This window comes from Arvicanthis niloticus, chromosome 14 (genome assembly GCF_011762505.2).
Source record: "Arvicanthis niloticus isolate mArvNil1 chromosome 14, mArvNil1.pat.X, whole genome shotgun sequence".
NCBI classification, from domain to species: Eukaryota; Metazoa; Chordata; class Mammalia; order Rodentia; family Muridae; genus Arvicanthis; species Arvicanthis niloticus.
Window position 1 is genome coordinate 17,787,958 of NC_047671.1, and position 19,213 is coordinate 17,807,170.

The window sequence follows — 19,213 nt, forward strand, 5'->3', positions numbered from 1 at the left end:
CAGTACCTACACAGCAGTTCCCAATCTGTCACTCCATATTCCAGGAGCTTGAGCATTCTCTTCTGATGTCTATGGGCAGCAAATACACAACTACTGTGCATCCATATATAAATAATAATGATGATGATTAATATATAAAGGTTGGAGGATGTCTCTGAGTTGAATTGATTATCATTTCCCATCCTAAAATAATTAATAATCAGTAATTAAAATTGTAAGAGAGTAAATCACTGATTTGTTTTTAGAACAAAAGCAGCCTGATATATTTTAACACATTAGTCATTGCCATTCATAGACTCATGAACCCAGATGACAGAAACTATGGACACACACCTTCAAATAGTCATTTTTTTTGATAAAAGGAATACCCCATCAAAAAGCTCATAAATTACTTAATAACAAATGCAGACTATAGCTGAATTAGGGAAGAATACCATATTTTCTGATGGTCATCCTGGCATCTATAACCATTTTATTGTAGTTCATTAAAACATGGCTCCCTCTTTCTCCTTTTCTTTTTTATCTCTCCTACTTCTCTCTCCCTTTCTCACCCTCTACTTGCTTCTCCCTCCCATCCTGTCCTCAGGACGATTGTATTGCATGTGATTGATTTTGATTAAATATTTGACTAATATGTCACTCGAAGATTAATATATATCAAGGTCTTACCATGAAATGCTTTGTTATCCTATAATACATATAACTGTATATAATCACAAATTTCTGATCCCAGTGAAACAGTGACATCTAATATATTTCATTCACTGCACTGTAACTATTTAACTTGTCCTTAGACACAGGTATTACATAGAATTTCTACCATAATACAATATTAAAATTTTAAAATGTAGTTGGTTAGATTGACATTGATTGATGTGTTACTTGCATAGATTATGCCTCTGTCCTAAAGTCATTTCAGTTTTGAAGAAATAGGTAGCTTGAACTGAGATGGAAAGAAATTAGATGCAGCTTGCCACAAATTATTGTACAAGGGGATCCGTGTTAAACACATCTAGGAAATGATGAACAGTTAAACCCATTAAGGTTCTTGACTGACATACTAAAAGGTAATGATACGGAAGGCTGGAACTGCTAAGTGTATTGATTTCACATCTAATACTGGCTTTTGAATATTTGTGAGTATTCCTTTTAATTTTTCTCTTCTTTGTAGCTCATATGCACATATCATGTATGTGATACTACATAAACTCTATTTCAACATATTTTCTAGGAAAGTACCTGATACAGGCATAATTGTTTTGCATTCATTCTCATGTATGTATAAATATACACCCATAATTCACAAGCAAGAACATATAATTCATACATATAAATAGGACTAAAATATAAAACAAAATACTATAAACTCTTACAATTGAATTTGTGGCACTACTATGAATAATAAATACTCAAAGCTCATCTGAATCTCTAGTGACACCAGGAAGGAGCTACTTTAATCTCATTCAGAGTATGGAATTTTGGTGAGAACTATGCTTAATTGGTTTTAATTTTTCTATATAAATATATTCAGTTATTTAAGCCTGTGATGTTTTAATATATTCTTCCCATGTTATAAAATCTTAAATAATATTTTAAGGTCTAGTAAGATATAAGACTTAACATTAAGACATCACCCTAGCAAAGAAAATGTTCTCCATTGTCAGGCAGCCAGTGAAACACTTGAAACAAACATTCTGAATGATCCTTGGCACTTCTGGTGTCTGTTATATCTGCTTGGAATTCTCCTAAAAGTCCATGCCCATGTCTTCCCTGAATACTGTCCAATGGCCATTAGCAATATAGACAAATACAACTGATGAATAAATGATGAGCGTTGGCACTATCCATGGCAACTAGGTCCAAGTTAGGGTATTAACAGCCTGATGTTCTGTACTCAACAGCATTTAATAAGCATAAATATCAATTACAAAGCACACGGGTTCACATAGATACATGCATATTCCACCCTTATGCTTATCATGATTCTGAAAGACATCAGTGATCATTTGTATTAAATAATCACCTATATTGTCTAATCAATAAGGACTACATGGCATAATATGCTTTAGGTTACTCAGTAAGGACAGGATTGATATTTTCACCAGTAATTTTATCTATGTGAAACAACATTCTAAGACAATACCTGTGTAGTAAGTTTTGTGCATAACCTGTTGATAGTTGCTTCCATTAGAAGAGAATCTAGATTGTGCTTTGAGACCAGCTGGAAGGAACACCTCATTTCATTCTCAGGGCTTACAAGCCAACGCTACATATACCCCTACAATGTATTTCTTTACAATGCCTGCGGGAAATGGCTATGAATTTGAAATATCTTATTCTCCAGTTCCCAAGCCTCAAGATTGTTGATGACAAAGTTGATGGTTGTTTTCCATGAGTGATAAGTGGATGTGCACATATCTCTTTCTTGTACAGCCACTGATCTGAAGGAAAGACCTCCCAGTGGCACTGTCAGATTCTCATGTGCTTCATTCAGGACAAAGGAGAGATCCATACCGTCTTGTGCCAAAGTTATGATCCCAGGATGGGTTTTTGTTCCTCTGCAAAGTTGCCACCTAGTGCCTAAGGAGTCAGGTGAAAGAGAGTTCATTAAAAAACAAAACAAAACAAAAAACAAAGCAAAAATAAAACTGCTAACTAAACCATAGAATGCATTTGGATTATATCTTATCATCCCAATGTGAGACAACTGAGGATAGTCTAACTAAAATCAATTCCTCTTCTATTCCACTGCATACATGTCGGTCTCTCAGCTTCCTAGTTTTATTTTGCCCTGGGAAACCAAGAGGGAGAGCCTTAAATTCTGTCTCAAAATTTTAACTATTACATATTTAGCACATGTCTTAACCAAATCATGAGTTAGTTGTAGTGTTTGGCTCTTGCCTTCTACTTTATTCACTTGAGAAATAGCAGATTGTAACCCAGAAAGGAGCACTCCTGAAATAGTTTTATTTATTCCAAATATCAAATGCAAAAGCAGATTGAAATATTGGCTTTTACTTACAGAGAAATCTGAAAATTTGTGACTCTTCAAACACAGCTGAACAGAAGGGTTTTGATTATAGGTAATGGTTCTGTACTATCTAATTTCATTAGTAAGCAAATTACTTATCTTTGATTAAGTAATGGTTATGAGAGGAAATGGAAAAGTTACACTGAAAATAAAATTATTTATAAAAAGTTAAAGGAAACAGAATCTGCTATATGATAAATAATTGAGCTAAAGACAATGGGATGAATTATGCATAGGTATGTTGTTTATTTGTCTAAACAAAATCATAATATTAAAATTATAAATATTTTAATTTTTTTCTTTCAGTGGCTATTAGCCATATACATTCAAAAGCCTACTAGCAGAATGAAAACATTACTTTTTGTTTCTTTCTTTTCTTTTCTTTTCTTTTTAAAAATTGGATAGTTTATTTACATTTCAAATGTTATCCCCTTTCCTGGTTCTGCCCTGCCCGCTAGAAGTGCCCTTTCTCATCCCCCATTTCCCTGCTTCTCTGAGGGTGTTTCCCTACCCACCCACCTACTCACTCTTGTCTCTCCACCCTGGCATTCACCTGCACTGGGGCATCTAGCCTTCACAGGATGAAGGGGCTCTCCTTCCACTGATGCTTGACAAGGCCATCCTCTGCTACATATGTGGCTGGAGCCCTGGGACACTCCATGTTCTTTAGTTGGTAGTTTACTCCCTGCGAATCATGGGGGTCTGGTTGATTGATATTTTTGTTCTTCCTATGGGGTTGCAAACCCCTTCAGCTCCTTCAGTCCTTTCTCTAACTCCTCTACTGGGGACCCTGTGCTCAGTCCAATGGTTGGCTGCAAGCAGTTCACCTCTGTATTTGTCAGGCTCTGGCAGAGCCTCTTAGAAGACAGCTGTATCAGGCTGCACTTCTTGGCATCCACAATAGTGTCTGGGTTTGGTGACTGTATATGGGATGGATCCCCAGGTGGGGCAGTCTCTGGATGTCCTTTCCTTCAGTCTCTGCACCATACTTTCCTTATTTCCTCCTGTGAGTATTTTGTTCCCCCTTCTAAGAAAACTGAAGCATCCACATTTTGGTTTTCTTGAGTTTCATGTGATCTGTGAATTATATCTTGGGTATTATGAGCTTTTGGGCTGATATCCACTTATCACTGAGTGCATACTATATGTGTTCTTTTGTGATTTGGTTACCTCACTCAGGATGATATCTTTTAGTTCCATCCATTTGCCTAACAATTTCATAAAGTCATTGTTTTTAATAGCTGAGTAGTACTCCATTGCATAAATATACCACATTTTCTGTATCCATTCCTCTATTGAAGGACATCTGGATTCTTTCCAGCTTCTGACTATTATAAATAAGGCTGCTATGAATATAGTGGAGTATCTGTACCTGTTATAACATTGGAGCATCTTCTGGGTGTATGCCCAGGAGTGGTATAGCTGGGTCCTTAGGTAATGCTATGTCCAATTTTCTGAGGAACCACCAGACTGATTTCCAGAGTAATTGTATCATTTTGCAATCTTACCAACAATGGAGGAGTGTTCTTCTTTCTTGACATCCTCTCCAGCATCTGCTGTCATCTGAGTTTTTGATCATAGCCATTCTGAATGCTGTGAGGTAGAATCTACAAAACAAAACAAAACAAAACAAAACAAAACAAAAAGCAAATACACCCAAGAGGAGTAGAGGGCAGGAAATAATTAAACTCAGGGATGAAATCAACCCAGTAAAAACAAAAAGAAGTATACAAAGAATTAACAAACCAGGAGCTAATTCTTCGAGAAAATCATCAAGATAGATAAACCCTTAGCCAGACTAACCAGACAGCACAGAGACAGTATCCAAATTAACAAAATTAGAAATGAAAAGGGAGAGATAACAACAGAAATTGAGGAAATAAAAAAGTCATCAGATCTTACCACAAAAGTCTATACTCAACAAAACTGGAAAATCTGGATGAAATAAACAATTTTCTCAACAGATACCAGGTATCAAAGTCAAATCAGGATCAGATAAACCATATAAACAGTCACATAAGCCCCAAAGAAATAGCAGCAGTCATTAAAAGTCTTCTAAAAAATAAAGTCCAGGACTAGATGGTTTTAATGCAGAATTCTATCAACCTTCAAAGAAGACATAATATCAATACTTTTAAAAATATTCCACAAAATAGAAACAGAAGGAACACTACCCAATTTATTCTATGAAGCTACAACTGTGCTTATACCTAAACCATACAAAGACCCAACAAAGAAAGAAAACTTTGGATGAATTTCCCTTATGAACATCAGTGCAAAAAATACTCAATGAAATTTTCACAAACTGAATCCAAGTACACATCAAAACAATCATCCATCATGATCAAGTAGGCTTCATCCTAGGGATGCAGGGATAGTTCAATATACTGAAATTCATCAATAGAAAAATTTCTAGATTAAAAGTTTGGATTGAGAATTTTACTTCTTTCTGTCATCTTAATCACTTATACTCTGTCCAGTCTCTTTAGATATAAAATGAAATGAGTGATTCAATTTATATAATCTTTCCTTTGGAGCAAAGTTGTTTATTGAAGTTTCATTATTGTATTTTATATTATGTATTAACATTGTTATTTCATGTTACCCTAGAAATAGTGCAGATTCTATTTTTGTTCCTTGAACTATACAGAGTAAGTATTTGTTTTGAGAAAGCAAGTATCTTATTTGCATCATTTTTTTTCACATACAGTGCAAGTTCCAGGGCCAGTAGAAAACCTGCATGCTGTATCTACCTCACCTACCTCAATTCTTATTACATGGGAACCCCCCGCCTATGCAAATGGTCCAGTCCAAGGTTACAGACTGTTCTGCACTGAGGTGTCTACAGGAAAAGAACAGGTGGGTAAGAAATGAGCCTCATGTCATCTATGTCCCGGATGATCCTAGAGCCAAAGACATAGGGTGCTTGCCAGATCCTGATACAGTTCATCATTTAGCAATACTGTTGAATAGTTGATTGTTTCCAAATACTTATTCCTGGAAATTCTAAACCATTTCATTGTATTGTGCTGATGATTTAAAGAACAATGGGTTGAACTTCATTGGGAGAATGCTGATTCAAGTGTTGAGTCTAGTCTCTCAGACCAAGATGGATAACTACATCCTGTGCCCAGAGATATTTCTTATCACTACTCAGCCTGAGAATGATCTGCTTGTGTTTAGTGGCATTATTCAAGCTGTTCTTTCAACTCTCAGGTAGATATGGATGTTTTATAATGTTCTGTCTTCTCTTCACCCTCATGCTGTGACCATCTACTTCCCAGAATTACTCTTAGAAGCATATACTCCCTAACCTCATTGAAGTTTTATATTTTTGCTATTGATTTAATAGAAATTTAAATAGAAGCAAATGAATTTTTCAAGAAGAATAGCAGTAAATAAGTTTTTAAATAAGTAAGTAAAATCTAATAATGACATTTGACTATATATATGTATATTTACATATATATATATATAAAGTATATATGACTATTGAAATTCTTACTCTCAAATTATTACTTTTAAATGAATATATATATATATATATATATATATATATATATATATATATATATAGAGAGAGAGAGAGAGAGAGATGTGAGAAATAGAGTACATGTTAACAAGCATAGAATGATTTTTGTGCTTCCATATACAATGTCTGATAAGGAATTATCTTTTGAAATATATATGCCAGAAATTTAAGTAGAACTATTACAGGTCTACTTCTTAGTTATTTTTTAAGACAGTATTGCATGAATTGCTCTTCTGTAATTAGGAATCCTGCTTTTGTCTTGTCTGTTCCCATTTCACTTTTAACTCCTCCTTTTAAGCTATTTTCCATCCAGTTTTATATAAGCCTTTCTGTAGGTCACTTTAATAAATTCAAGAGCTATATTGCCCAATGTTGATAATGATGATCTGGAAATCATAATGTAAAACTAAATGACAACTCCTTTCGCAAGCACTGGCTCTGATTTTCTCCATGACTTTCACCTTTACTACCTTCCCTCTGCAGTTGTGAACTAGAGAGGAATAGTTTCAATCTACACCACAGCATTTAGCAAACTAGCAGAAAATTGCCTGAGAGTTTCAGTATCTGTGGATATATTTCTTCAAGCAAAAGACAATCTGTGATTTCTTGACAAATTATTTAATGTGGGGCACTTTTATTAGTCAGGGATTTGATGTGGGTAGAATAATCCATACTACCTAGTGCTCTGGGTGATTTAAACAAATTGAAACTTAATAACTATAAAAATCGCATGATGATGTTTTAACATGGAGTCTGCAGAGTAGTTTGGACTTTAGTGGGGGAGTGTCTGACTCAAAGATGGTTTTACAGCAATTCATTAAAGAGCTAGAGTGTGCTTCTACAAACTAGTGTCTAACGATAAGTTCACTGATTGCACAGAATGGCTGCCATTTCTGCTTTAATGTGCTTCCTTAATAATGATTCTGGCATTTTATGTCTCCAGAATATAGAGGTTGATGGACTATCTTATAAACTGGAAGGCCTGAAAAAATTCACGGAATATACTCTTCGATTCCTAGCTTATAATCGTTATGGGCCAGGAGTATCTACTGATGATATAACCGTTGTTACACTTTCAGATGGTAAGTGATGGACAGTGAAATTTTACTCACATGTCTGTTGAGAAATGAAAAAAAACCTGTTACATGTATGATATTAATTCTGTTTTAAGGTTTTTTGAATTAATTATTTTTTGCAATCATAAATAAAAAACATAGGCAACTTATTCACAGTATTGTACTCAAATTTAAATGTACAATTCAGTTGCATATGCTCCGTCAGGATGGATTAAAGGATAATCCCCAAACTATGGATACTGTGTAAGAGTTCAAATTACTCTTGTGCATGAATTTGTTCATTTCTATACATGTTACAAAGTAAACACATTTATTACTGTGTGGAATAATATAGATGGCATTTTTCTTTCACTTATTATTTTTAAACAGCACAGATGATTAAAATTATAAATGATGAACTATACTACTTAATTAGTAAATATATTCAAAGGATTTTTGTTAAATAAACATGCACTTAAAATATTAGGGGTGAGCTTGAAAATACACATCTTCATTTTCTCTGACCTAACAAATGAAAATTAGACACATTTTTTTTCAAAGGAAATAAAATGAGGAAGAAATCATAAAGAAGATAATGGATTTAACTGAATAATGTCAGGGGAAGCTGGTTACCAAAGGAATAAATGATAATGAAAGCCTGAGAAATTTAATAAATGTTATAGGCAAGTATATGGTTTGGAATGGGACTATAGAGACTCAGGCAGGTGCATTGCAGAGATGTCCACATGAATACTAAAACGACCAAAAACCAGCTTGAGGCAGCATGGCTTCCTGTTAGTATGCTTAGTTTTATAAATTATTGATATCTTGATTAAAACTGCCTTCAATTTCTGATTCTTGACCTAACAGTTTTTAATCTGAGAAAGTATTGTTGTGAATACCTCACAGAATATCAATGGCAGGAAGAAAGACATGCATGTTTTTAAGGATATTCCAAAGAGAACACAGGCTGGTGCTCATTTGCAATTTCACTTAAAATGGTATTTGAATGTTAGGCCACTTCAGTATTAATTTTAATGTAATTCTTCTACCCAACTGTCTGATTCTGTTATTCAAGACAGAACAGAATATGCACTGGCTGAATAAATTACTTTATAGCTTATAATTATAAAAATAAAAGAAAAACAAATGAAAATGAGTATTTTACATAATTTATGTAGATTTCATTCACACTCTGAACTGTAATACTGCAGTCTTATTCTCCACTTTGATTTTAAATGTCATAAGTGAGAAAGATAGATTGTTACTCATTAGTCGAAGAGTTATCTTCTGAAAAAGCTGCAGTGCCTAGGAAATTGTCTGTCATTGATAAAGAAACTCTATGACCATCACCCTAAGTAAATGTAGTTGTTAGAAAATTACTAAATTTTTTTATTAGATGCATTTGATAAGAGAAATGAAGGATTGTAGGGCACTCCTGTGTGGCACCATGACCTCATCTGTAACCACCTTTATAGTCAATTCAGAGTCTTTAGCTTCCAATATAACTTGTGCTATTGGCTTTCACCTTGGCAGTATCAAGTTCCCATCTGTCTACTTCATCTCATTCTTTTTCTTCTCTGCCATCCTTTGTTTGTCATGCTGAGGTTATTTAGACGAACTGGGTTACATTGAAGGATCTCCCATTTTCACTCCTCTGTTGCACAGAAGTGTTTGGTCTCCATTAATATTTTGTGTCATAAATAAAAATTAAATAGGCTATCTATGTACACACTAAAAGAATGCATGGCACACGTATCAGTGTTTAAAATATATGTATCAGTATGCATTCCTGTTTTTGATTCTCTTAAACTTGTAGGATAACCTTCTGTCTATTTATGTGTTTCTACCAACTTGTGCAATTTGTAGCATTAAATAGGCAGTTTCATCCAAATCTTTACAAAGGATTCATATGAAACTGAACTGTACTATTTTCCATTTTGAAGACTACTAATTTAACATGTGACAATATATAATTGCATCTGTGTTTTAAAGAAGATAGTCATTAAAAGAAACCATTTCACAGAATTTATACTGGCACAGAGAAGAAATGTATATGACAAAAATTAAATAGGAGAAATTCATTGTATGAATTCAATATTCTAATGATTTTCTAGGTCTGCTAAACTACTTCTAAATACCTTTATCCTGATTACCTGGCATTTATAATTTAGCTATACTATAATATTTTTTCTGGATAGAGGCATTTTTTTCATGTAATATCCTATTCCTAATATGCCATTGCTTAGCAAATACCTATATCTCCAACACATTGAAATTATTTAATTTTAAGTACTATGATGTTATGTATATTTTCCATAAATATTGACTTGAAGTAGTTGCATTAAATGAATTAAATAAATTATTAATTATCTGCAGATCAAGATCCAAGAGCAGAAAAAATTCATAGGCAAATTAAGCATCAGTCTATGATAATTACTTTTATAACTAATGTTTATAGCTTCTAGCATAAGCCATCATTCACTTCTGTGACTTCTATAATGCGTACTTTTTGACAAATTTAAAACTAAGTTTAAACAAAGCATCAGAAACAGGGCTATGTGTATATGCCTGTAATTCCAGAACTTAGGAGGTGGGCACTTGAAGATAGCAAGTTTTGTGTCATCCTAGATACTCAGGGAGGACGTCAAGTGACAAACAGCACAAACTAATACAAGCAAGCAACCAACTAACAAAAAATAGTACTGTTTTGGGATAAATGCCTCGGATTAGTATGTTTTTAAAAGGGATGTATTAAACATCATGAGTTAACTGAGTCAATGAATATATGAACATGGCAGCATGTATTTCTCAGAAATAAATTCAAATGCCTCATTTATTGAGATGCCTTAGGAAGTATGAAATGTGATCTACCCTTATCTTAACTTGTATAAAGCAGTAGGCTTAACCATACTGAGAAAAATCTTGACATCTTCTCATCAGCATAATGATGTACTGTCAGTGATGTCTTTACATTTTGAAGATAAACATTTCCTCCCTCTGTACAACTATGAAAGATGGAAATAGGCACGGAAGGGTGTGCAGTATTCACTCCCATTCCACATCTAATCCTGTCTATTATTGATTGGTACCTGCAATACTGAAGAAGAACTCTACTTTCCCTGCAACAAGAACAACCAATATGCTGTCTATGGAAAGTAAGAGAGGTTTTATTTATTGTATAAAATTAACAAACTAAATCATCACCTTGAAAGTAAAGATATTTGAGAGTTGCATTTTATCAATTATCAATATTTAATAAAAATACTTTTGATGATTCTAACATTGTCATTGTCATACATTATTGATCCCTGTGGTTTGGCTTTTATGTATTAGAAATTGGAAGTTAACGATTATTAAAAAGAAGAGTAGCATTTGAATGCTTCACATCATTTCCAGACACAAACCCGTAAAGAAATCTAGCAGACTTTGTTCTTCCTCCAAAATTCAAGCATTAGCAAGGTTACAGATTTAAATCATAACTGAAACAATTACTAAAGTTTGTTTTAAAGAAAAAATCTGTCTTCAGATGTTTATGAAATTCTATGTGGTAAAGCAAGGGTTTACTCTAAGTCTCACCAAGGGTAAAAACTGAAATTTCACTTGGGCCACAAATAAGTTAGTTATGCTCCAACAGTGACTCTTAACTTAAAAAAAAAAAAAACAATATTGTTAACATTGAAAGAAGTTAAGACACATATAAGCCACCCAACAGAAACGCTAGGTATATAGGCCTAACCAAACATACTTCACTTCCCCTCTCTCTGAAACCAGTCAAGTTCAGACACCATTTCATTAAAGTAAACAAAGTCAAATTAAAATGACTTAGTAATGATGGTTTCATGGCTTCCATGATGACAATCAATCAATCGCTTTAATAAGGTTTGTAATATTCTGAAAAAAATTTGAAAAATACTCCATATAAAATTTATGTTGGTGTTAGGATGAAATTTAAAATTGTACTTACAGATTAGTGAATGTAGTCTTAAGCGTTTTGTATGTGTCTTCAGGGGCAGACAAACTTTAACAAGGACCAGAAAACCTTTGAATGGAGGAATTATATTTAAGGTGTTTTTGCTGAAATATATGTTTAACAACAGAAAAATAAAAAAAAATAAATATTAATAAGAGACCACAGTTTGAGAAACAAGTTGGCAGTATGATAACAGGCACGGCAGGTGATGTCTGACCTGACCCTGTCTGCTGGGGTGGGGCAGGTCTCAGCTGGGTAAATGTTAAGTTTTTACCAGCAAGTAAAAGGAAGATGAATAATCTATAGAAAGTATCAGAGAAGGGTCAAACAGTAGGAAACTCCTACTTTCCCAGACCTGATGTACTATGTGTCCATAGAAGTAGGACATTTCTAAGCTTCTGTCTAAGTGACAGCTCAGAGACGAGAGTGAGTCTGAGATGTTGAAAGAAATCAGTAGCAAAGAAAGACTACTGCAGGTCACAGGCCATGGTTTGTGTTGTCCAGATGAAATGATTTATTATATTTGGGAGGTTTTATTTTCTTACGATCTTTAAAATTGTTTGATAGGTGCTTTATAGACATTCTTACCCAGATACCACTTCAATGTGGATGTTACAAAAACTATTTAAATTAAAAATTTAGAAAAATAAAAAGTAAATCAACTACCTCACAACTACCTCATAACTGACTACCTTATAACATAAATTAACACCTCATAACATTTTTGCTAATTAATCTACTATTTCAACCCATGCTTCTTGGATTTACACAAAAACTCAACAGTCTTAATGATATAGCATTCAAACTTAGAAACCATGTGAACACTATATTCCATACTGCATTAAAAGTCATAATATTAACTAAAACAGCTGAGGTGTTCCCTAACTCATGGAATATTAGCAAAGCATAATTAGTGATTTAATTAACACATGACTCTGAAATTTTATCACAGAATATATTGGCTGAAATCTTTATCAAAATCTAATAGGTTCAAGTCAAAACAAAATAAATTATTTTAATTTCCATCATGTTCATAAAAGTCCAGGACCCAATCCTTAAGTTGATCTTCATTTCTTTTTTAATCACTGACTCAATGAATATTAATAGTTGTTAGTTTGAAGAATACAGAAATTAGGCAGAAATATAACATTCTCTGATGATAATTTTTAAACAAAAATCAGTCTAGGATATACCTAAATTCAAGTTGAAATAATAGTACTATATAAAAACACCAAAACCAACCAACCAAACAAAACCAAAATAACTACAGACACCATCCAATTTACATAAAGAGGAAGCAGAATGGCAAGGGAGTCCTTAAAACGCATGAGTAGCCAAGTCCTGTTACACTCACATGTGTCACAAGTAAAAATAAGAACAATTCATTTAATAAAAATGACACTAAGAGGTCATTGAATACTGTTCCTGGTGCTAAGGTGGGCAGGGAGCATTATTTCTTTGCAATTAATAAATAAATTTCCAACTTTATTACCTGGAATATTTCTGGATACATAACAGCAACCCAGTCAATGGTTGGTTTCAAATTGCTCACATGACTGGAGACATACCCTTTGAATTTAGTAAATATTCATTGCAACAACCAAAAGGGAGCTGCATATGTTCCTTTTGACATAAATGTTTAAAAGTTTTTAAATGTAGGAAAAATAATAGGAAGTAGGCAGAAAAATCCCCCAAAGAAAAATAAACAGGTCTTTTGTTAATAGAATCTATGGGCTGAACACTACTGGGGAACCTGCTTGCTTCTATGCCATACAAGTTTAATTATAAACTGCTTAACACAAAAAAAATTATTTCCTTTTGTTCACTCTGTAGGAGATAATAATGATTGTGTTATAGGAACTGAGCAACTCAGGTGTCTATTACTATGATATATGCCACCATTAAATGATGCAGATCCTAAATAAATGAATAAATAAATAAATAAATAATCGCACTGTGATACTCCTTGCAAGCCACTCTAGAAAATCTCCCCTCTGTTTTCATAGGTTCTACTAGGATTGTTATCACAAAGCTGGAGTAGATGGCATTATTTGCTATCACACCTGGTGCTCTTTTGTAAAAAGGTTTTGGGTACTCAATAGATGGATAACTGACTGACCTAGCCCATGAGACAAAAAATTAAACTATTTATTTCTCTTCTAAGAGTATTGAAAAGGGCCACTTGCTTGCGTTAACTTACTGCATTCTCATCATGAAATTTGAAAAAGATATACTTTTTCTTTGCATCAGTGGGCTGGAATTTCTTTGGCAAGACTTTGGCAGTAACCGTCACACCTTATTTGATTCCTTTCAGTGCCAAGTGCTCCACCTCAGAACATCTCACTGGAAGTGGTTAATTCAAGGGTAAGTCAGCCAATGCATATTGCTTTATTACCTATTATGGACATATTCTGCTTACCATACTGCCACGTAAATACAGGATGCTGGCCTGTATAAGAGTATGTTCCGGAACAATGCCGTTTTCTTTGACCCAAATTACATACATAGAAATAAAAAACATTTTTTTTCTGGAGGCAAATATGACTTTATAGGTATTAGATGGCCATTAGATGCTTGATAGCCATTCTAACATGAAGTAAGCTTATGTCTCTTATCTATATCTACTAAAACATAAATCTCTAGTATTCAATTGCACTATTTTAATTCAGAAAAAGTTAAAGCAATATTCAGTTCAGTAATCTTTTCTTTCAATTTAATCTTTTAATTGAAAGTTTATACAATATATTCTGATTGTTGTCTTCCTTCACACAACATTTCTCCCATATTCTTCCCCCTTCACCTCAATAACCATCCTATTCCAAGCCCCCCTCCTTAGAAAACAGGCAAATAAACCCCCAAAATAAAACAGAAGTAAATGAATAAATAATATAGTGAAAAATGACATAACACACACACACACACACACACACACAGAGAGAGAGAGAGAGAGAGAGAGAGAGAGAGAGAGAGAGAGAGAGAGAGAGAGAGAGAGAGAGAGAGAGAGAGAGAGAGAGAGAGAGAGAGAGAGAGAGAGAGAGAGAAACCTGTAAAAACAAAATTGGAAGCTATAGTATCCAAACAAAAGAACAGTGAGAGGATAAAAAAAAGATATCTAATGAAACAATATAAGACCAAAACATCTCCAAAATCATAACTACATTTTGTTTTGATCTTATAGCATGAGCTCTATCCTTCAGTTTTGTTTATATATCCAGTCCAGTGGAGTTTTTTTATGACAAGCAATTGTCTATTTGTGATAAGATTCTTATTGGGGATCAAGAGATTATGTTCACTTTCCAGTATCAGATTTGGGACCATTTCAGATTTGGACCTATGCATGCCCTGTGCATGATGTCACAGTGTCTGTGAGTTCATATGTGTGTCAGTCATCTTGTGTCTGAAAGACACTGTCTCCTACAATCTCTCTACCGCCTTCTCAATAGCTCCTTGAACCTTGAAGAGAGGAATTTGATGAATGCATTCTATTTACAACAGAGTAAAGCCTTTCAGTCTCTGCACATTGTCTAGTTGTAAATCTCTGTATTATTTCCTATCTCCTGAAGGGGAATGCTGCTCTGATAATGGCTGAGTGAGTGACTGATCTATATGTGTAGCAGAATGTCCTTAGGAGTCATTTTATTGCTATGTTCCTTTATTTGGACAATAGTATCTGAATTTCTTCTATGTCCATGACCTATCTTGTCTCAGATTCTTGGACACCTGAATAATGACTGTCAAAGATGGGTTTCATATCATAGAGTGGGCATTAACTCTAATCGAGAAATGGTTGGTTATTTCTCATCATTTGTGCCACTACAGCAGTAGTGTTTCATTCAAGCAGGTCATTATTTTAGATGAAATGGTTTAGATCAGAGTGGACATTTATCTTTTTCCTATGGTAACCCTTCAGAATACCTACCAGTATCATGGATACTATTTATTAATAATAGTAATTACATAAAATAATATTTTTCTTCAACAATAGGGCCTTACCATTAGTTTTTGGAGAGAAACCAATAGCTTTGACAGTAGTCTGGGTTGTTTGATGGCTCCCTAGGACCTTTTTTTTGTCAACTCAATTGTATGTCACCCAGTCCAGGCACTGGAAATTATAACTTGGGGCTTTGTTTCCCTCCTTATTTGGTGATTTCATTTAATTTTTTTCATATGTATATTTATTTTTGGAAACTTCCTCAGTACTAATTTATCATATGACCTCTCAAATAACCTTCAGTGTTAGCTGCTCTTTCCCATATTTTCCCCTGTATTCCCCTCTTCTCTCTTCTTCTTCATTGAATCCTCATGTTCCTAACTCCCCATTTCTCTCTAATTATACTCCCATTTCCCAATTTTGAGTGTCACATCACTGTCTTTTAGTCCTTTATTTTATTCCTAATTTCTGTGATTATTCAAAATAACTAACAAAGGTTTATACCTCACATCCATATATGAGAGAATAATACTATACTTGTTATTTTGTGTCTGAGTTACCCTATCTTAGGATGTTTATTTTATTAGTTTAATCCATTTACCTGAGAACGTTATGATTTTCTTAAGAGCTGAATAATATTCCATTGTGTAAGTATACCACATTTTCCTTATCCATTCTCTATTGATGCATATCTAGGCTATTTCCAATTTCTGGATATTATGAATACAACAGCAAGAAACGTGGTTGAGTAGTGACTCTGTAGTAGAATGTACAGTCTTTGGGCATAAGTCCAAAAGTTTTATAGCTGGTTCTTGAGTCAAATGTATTCCCAGCTTCCCAAGGAACTACTGTACTGAATTCTATAGTCACTGAAGATGTTTACACTTCCACAATAATGGATGAGTGTTTCCCTAACCCCACATACTTTTCAGTATGAACAAAATGGTTTTAAAGAACTTTTTAGGTGAACTGTATATTTATATAATTTATACCCTCCTGATGCTCTGTTCTATTCTCAACCTTCTTCCATGCACTCTCACAGATTTGTAATCTCTTCTTTAATTATTTGTCCTGTGTGAGAGTACATATATGTTCATATATCCAGGACTAACTACAACAAATCAAATATTATGTGCAAGAGTCTGTTCACACCCACAGATCCATGTGCAATTCAACCCTTGAGCATAACAATAGAAAGACTTATAGAATAGTGAGCAGAAAGATTTTTAACAGCTACACAGCCAGGACATATTTTGCTAGATAGTCGCCCCTAGGCACAACAAAGGAAATGTACAAATGAAATTTCAACAATTAGAGTTGCCAGACCAAGATCAATATGATGACAATTGTTGATGTTATATTATATACAAGAGAAATTGCACATGGTACCACTCTAAACCAAGAACTAGAAGTAGCCAGCTGATTGGGAATCCAAGAGTTTTCATAAAGTTCCCACAGACACCTATATGATGTTTATTATAAATTTCAATGCCTTTCAGGTGTGTTTTGCCAGTGAAAATTTCTAATTCAGTCAAGTCAAACTTGCAAAAGATTTTCCAGAATCATTCATATTTCATAATATATATGCATATTTATATGCATATATATGGATATTTGTGAATTGATTTGATACATTTTTGCCCCTTTCAAATTTGTTGCAACCATTGCTATTTAGTGTATGTACATAGAGTATTTTGACAAAGAAATTAAAATATATAACACAGCCATTTCCTTTAGTGTTTTGACTTCATTCTCTTTATCACATGTAATTTAAACTTCATCATATACATTTCTAATGTTCCCATTTCAGGTTGGCTCTACAGTCGGGGCTTGCTTTAGCCTTTCCATGAGGTTTAATGAGATTTCCTTCAAGTCATTCATTTTTGAAAAGAGGGAGGTTTAATAATAGGCTTAAATTAAATGAACCTAGGTCTAGTGATAAGGTCTCTGATTTTAATTTAGCTCAGGGAAGTTGCCCTTATAGTTGGAATGGTTGATTAGTCAGTGAACATGAATAGGTTCAATCCGGCCAGGAGGTGAAGGCACTATGTGATTTGATTTTAGAGATAGTAAAATGTTGACTTTAATAAAAATATTCACTGGTAAGGGTTTAAATATGTTTAAACTATATAAATGCAATTATTTTAATGTGAGATATAACACATTGATATAACTAATTGGAATCAACATTATTTATCATGTTTAATGAACAACTAACAGTGGAAGTCACTAAAGTGCAGCTGGTATTGTGTGCCCAGAAACGTGTTCAGCAATTCCAACTATAATTTCATTTATGCATTATAATTCTGAAAGTGCTGCTCATAAAATGAATTACAGTAATATTAATTCTGAGAGTTTTAGAAGAGGCAGTAAAACACCATTAATTCCCAGGGTTTATTTATATTTCATGAACAATAATTGAATAGTAAACAACTGACAAATTCCCTCCAAGAGTGATAAGTTCTTTTTAAAAAGTAAGACACAGCAACATGATAGTAAACAGCTTTGAGGCCATAGAAAGCGATGACACAGGAGCTAAGACCGGTAGAGAGGCAGCTGCCTTAGTAGAAGCTAAAAGTAATTCATTGCTAGTAAACCTAGCTCCTAGTGAAAATGCTTTAAAGACAAAGTTAGACACAAATTATACAGTGAGCTTGGTCATCTACAAGAATGTATAGGAAAAAGAGGTGAGATGGCCTTACATTAGCTAATAGTAGAATAGTTTAACCCTTCCATGTTCAAATTATATATATATATATATATATATATATATATATATATATATATATATATGTTAGTAATGAAGATTAAAAAAAAAACTTCTAAGGAAGGAGATAAAAATAGACAGAGCTGTGAGACAGAACAGAAAGAATGTTGGTTTGAGACTGTTTTTCTTATAAGTGAAAGGGAAACATTTGATGATACCTAAAAGGAAATTAGATGTTCAAGGGGAATTTTATTGCTTTGATAACTTTGGTTGTTTCCATTACAAACTTGTGAGATATTACAATTTCTAGAAATAACTTAGAGGGAAAATTTAACCATGCGGAAAATAGAATGGAAGAATACAAGTATATAATTCTTTTGGTAGACAAGAAGTTACAAGACCTAGTAAATAAAGAAGGCCACATATTAGTCTTGCTAAGTGGAACAAAATCAGAGAGGATAGTAGATTCTAGTCTTTTTGAAGCTGCAAAGATAGCCAGTCAGGAAAAGGTCATCATTACAGTATATTGACTTGCACAAAAAATTAGTGACAATTTGAATATGGGAAGAGAGGGTATGCAGTTATCCAACATTACTGTGATCAAAACTAACTTTTCCATATGCTTCTAAATTGTTGGGCAAAATAGATCAAACATTTGAGACTATGGTCATTTTTAATGTAAAACATAACACTACAATTCTATTTAATCTTCTTTCCATGAGTAGCTACTTCATTGCTAGTATGGTGTTGTCAAAGAATTAGTGAGGTTTGGAGAAGGGTGGATACTTTGCTGAAAGAAAGAACAAGAGCATTAGAAGGTCTGGAAAGCAAGGAGGCTCATTCTTTTAGTTTATCTATTGCTCTAGGGAAATACACATCAGCAACATAAAGGAGGAAGGGTGACTTTGCTCACAGAAGTCCATGTTACTGTATGTGACAAAGGGGCAGTGCAGCGACAGGCACATGAAAAAGTAGCCATGTTTC

General features: G+C 33.7%; 1 protein-coding gene across 2 annotated transcripts in view; it reads left to right on the plus strand.

Annotated features, from left to right (window-relative positions):
* Dcc (DCC netrin 1 receptor) overlaps window positions 1-19,213 on the plus strand; it is a 1,059,673-nt gene that overhangs the window by 783,132 nt on the left and 257,328 nt on the right. For both annotated transcript variants that reach the window (XM_034518676.2, XM_076912482.1), the window contains exons 10-12: window positions 5,742-5,890; window positions 7,507-7,645; window positions 13,906-13,955. In XM_034518676.2, coding sequence (XP_034374567.1) covers window positions 5,742-5,890; window positions 7,507-7,645; window positions 13,906-13,955 — 338 coding nt within the window. The remainder of the gene's footprint in view (window positions 1-5,741; window positions 5,891-7,506; window positions 7,646-13,905; window positions 13,956-19,213) is intronic.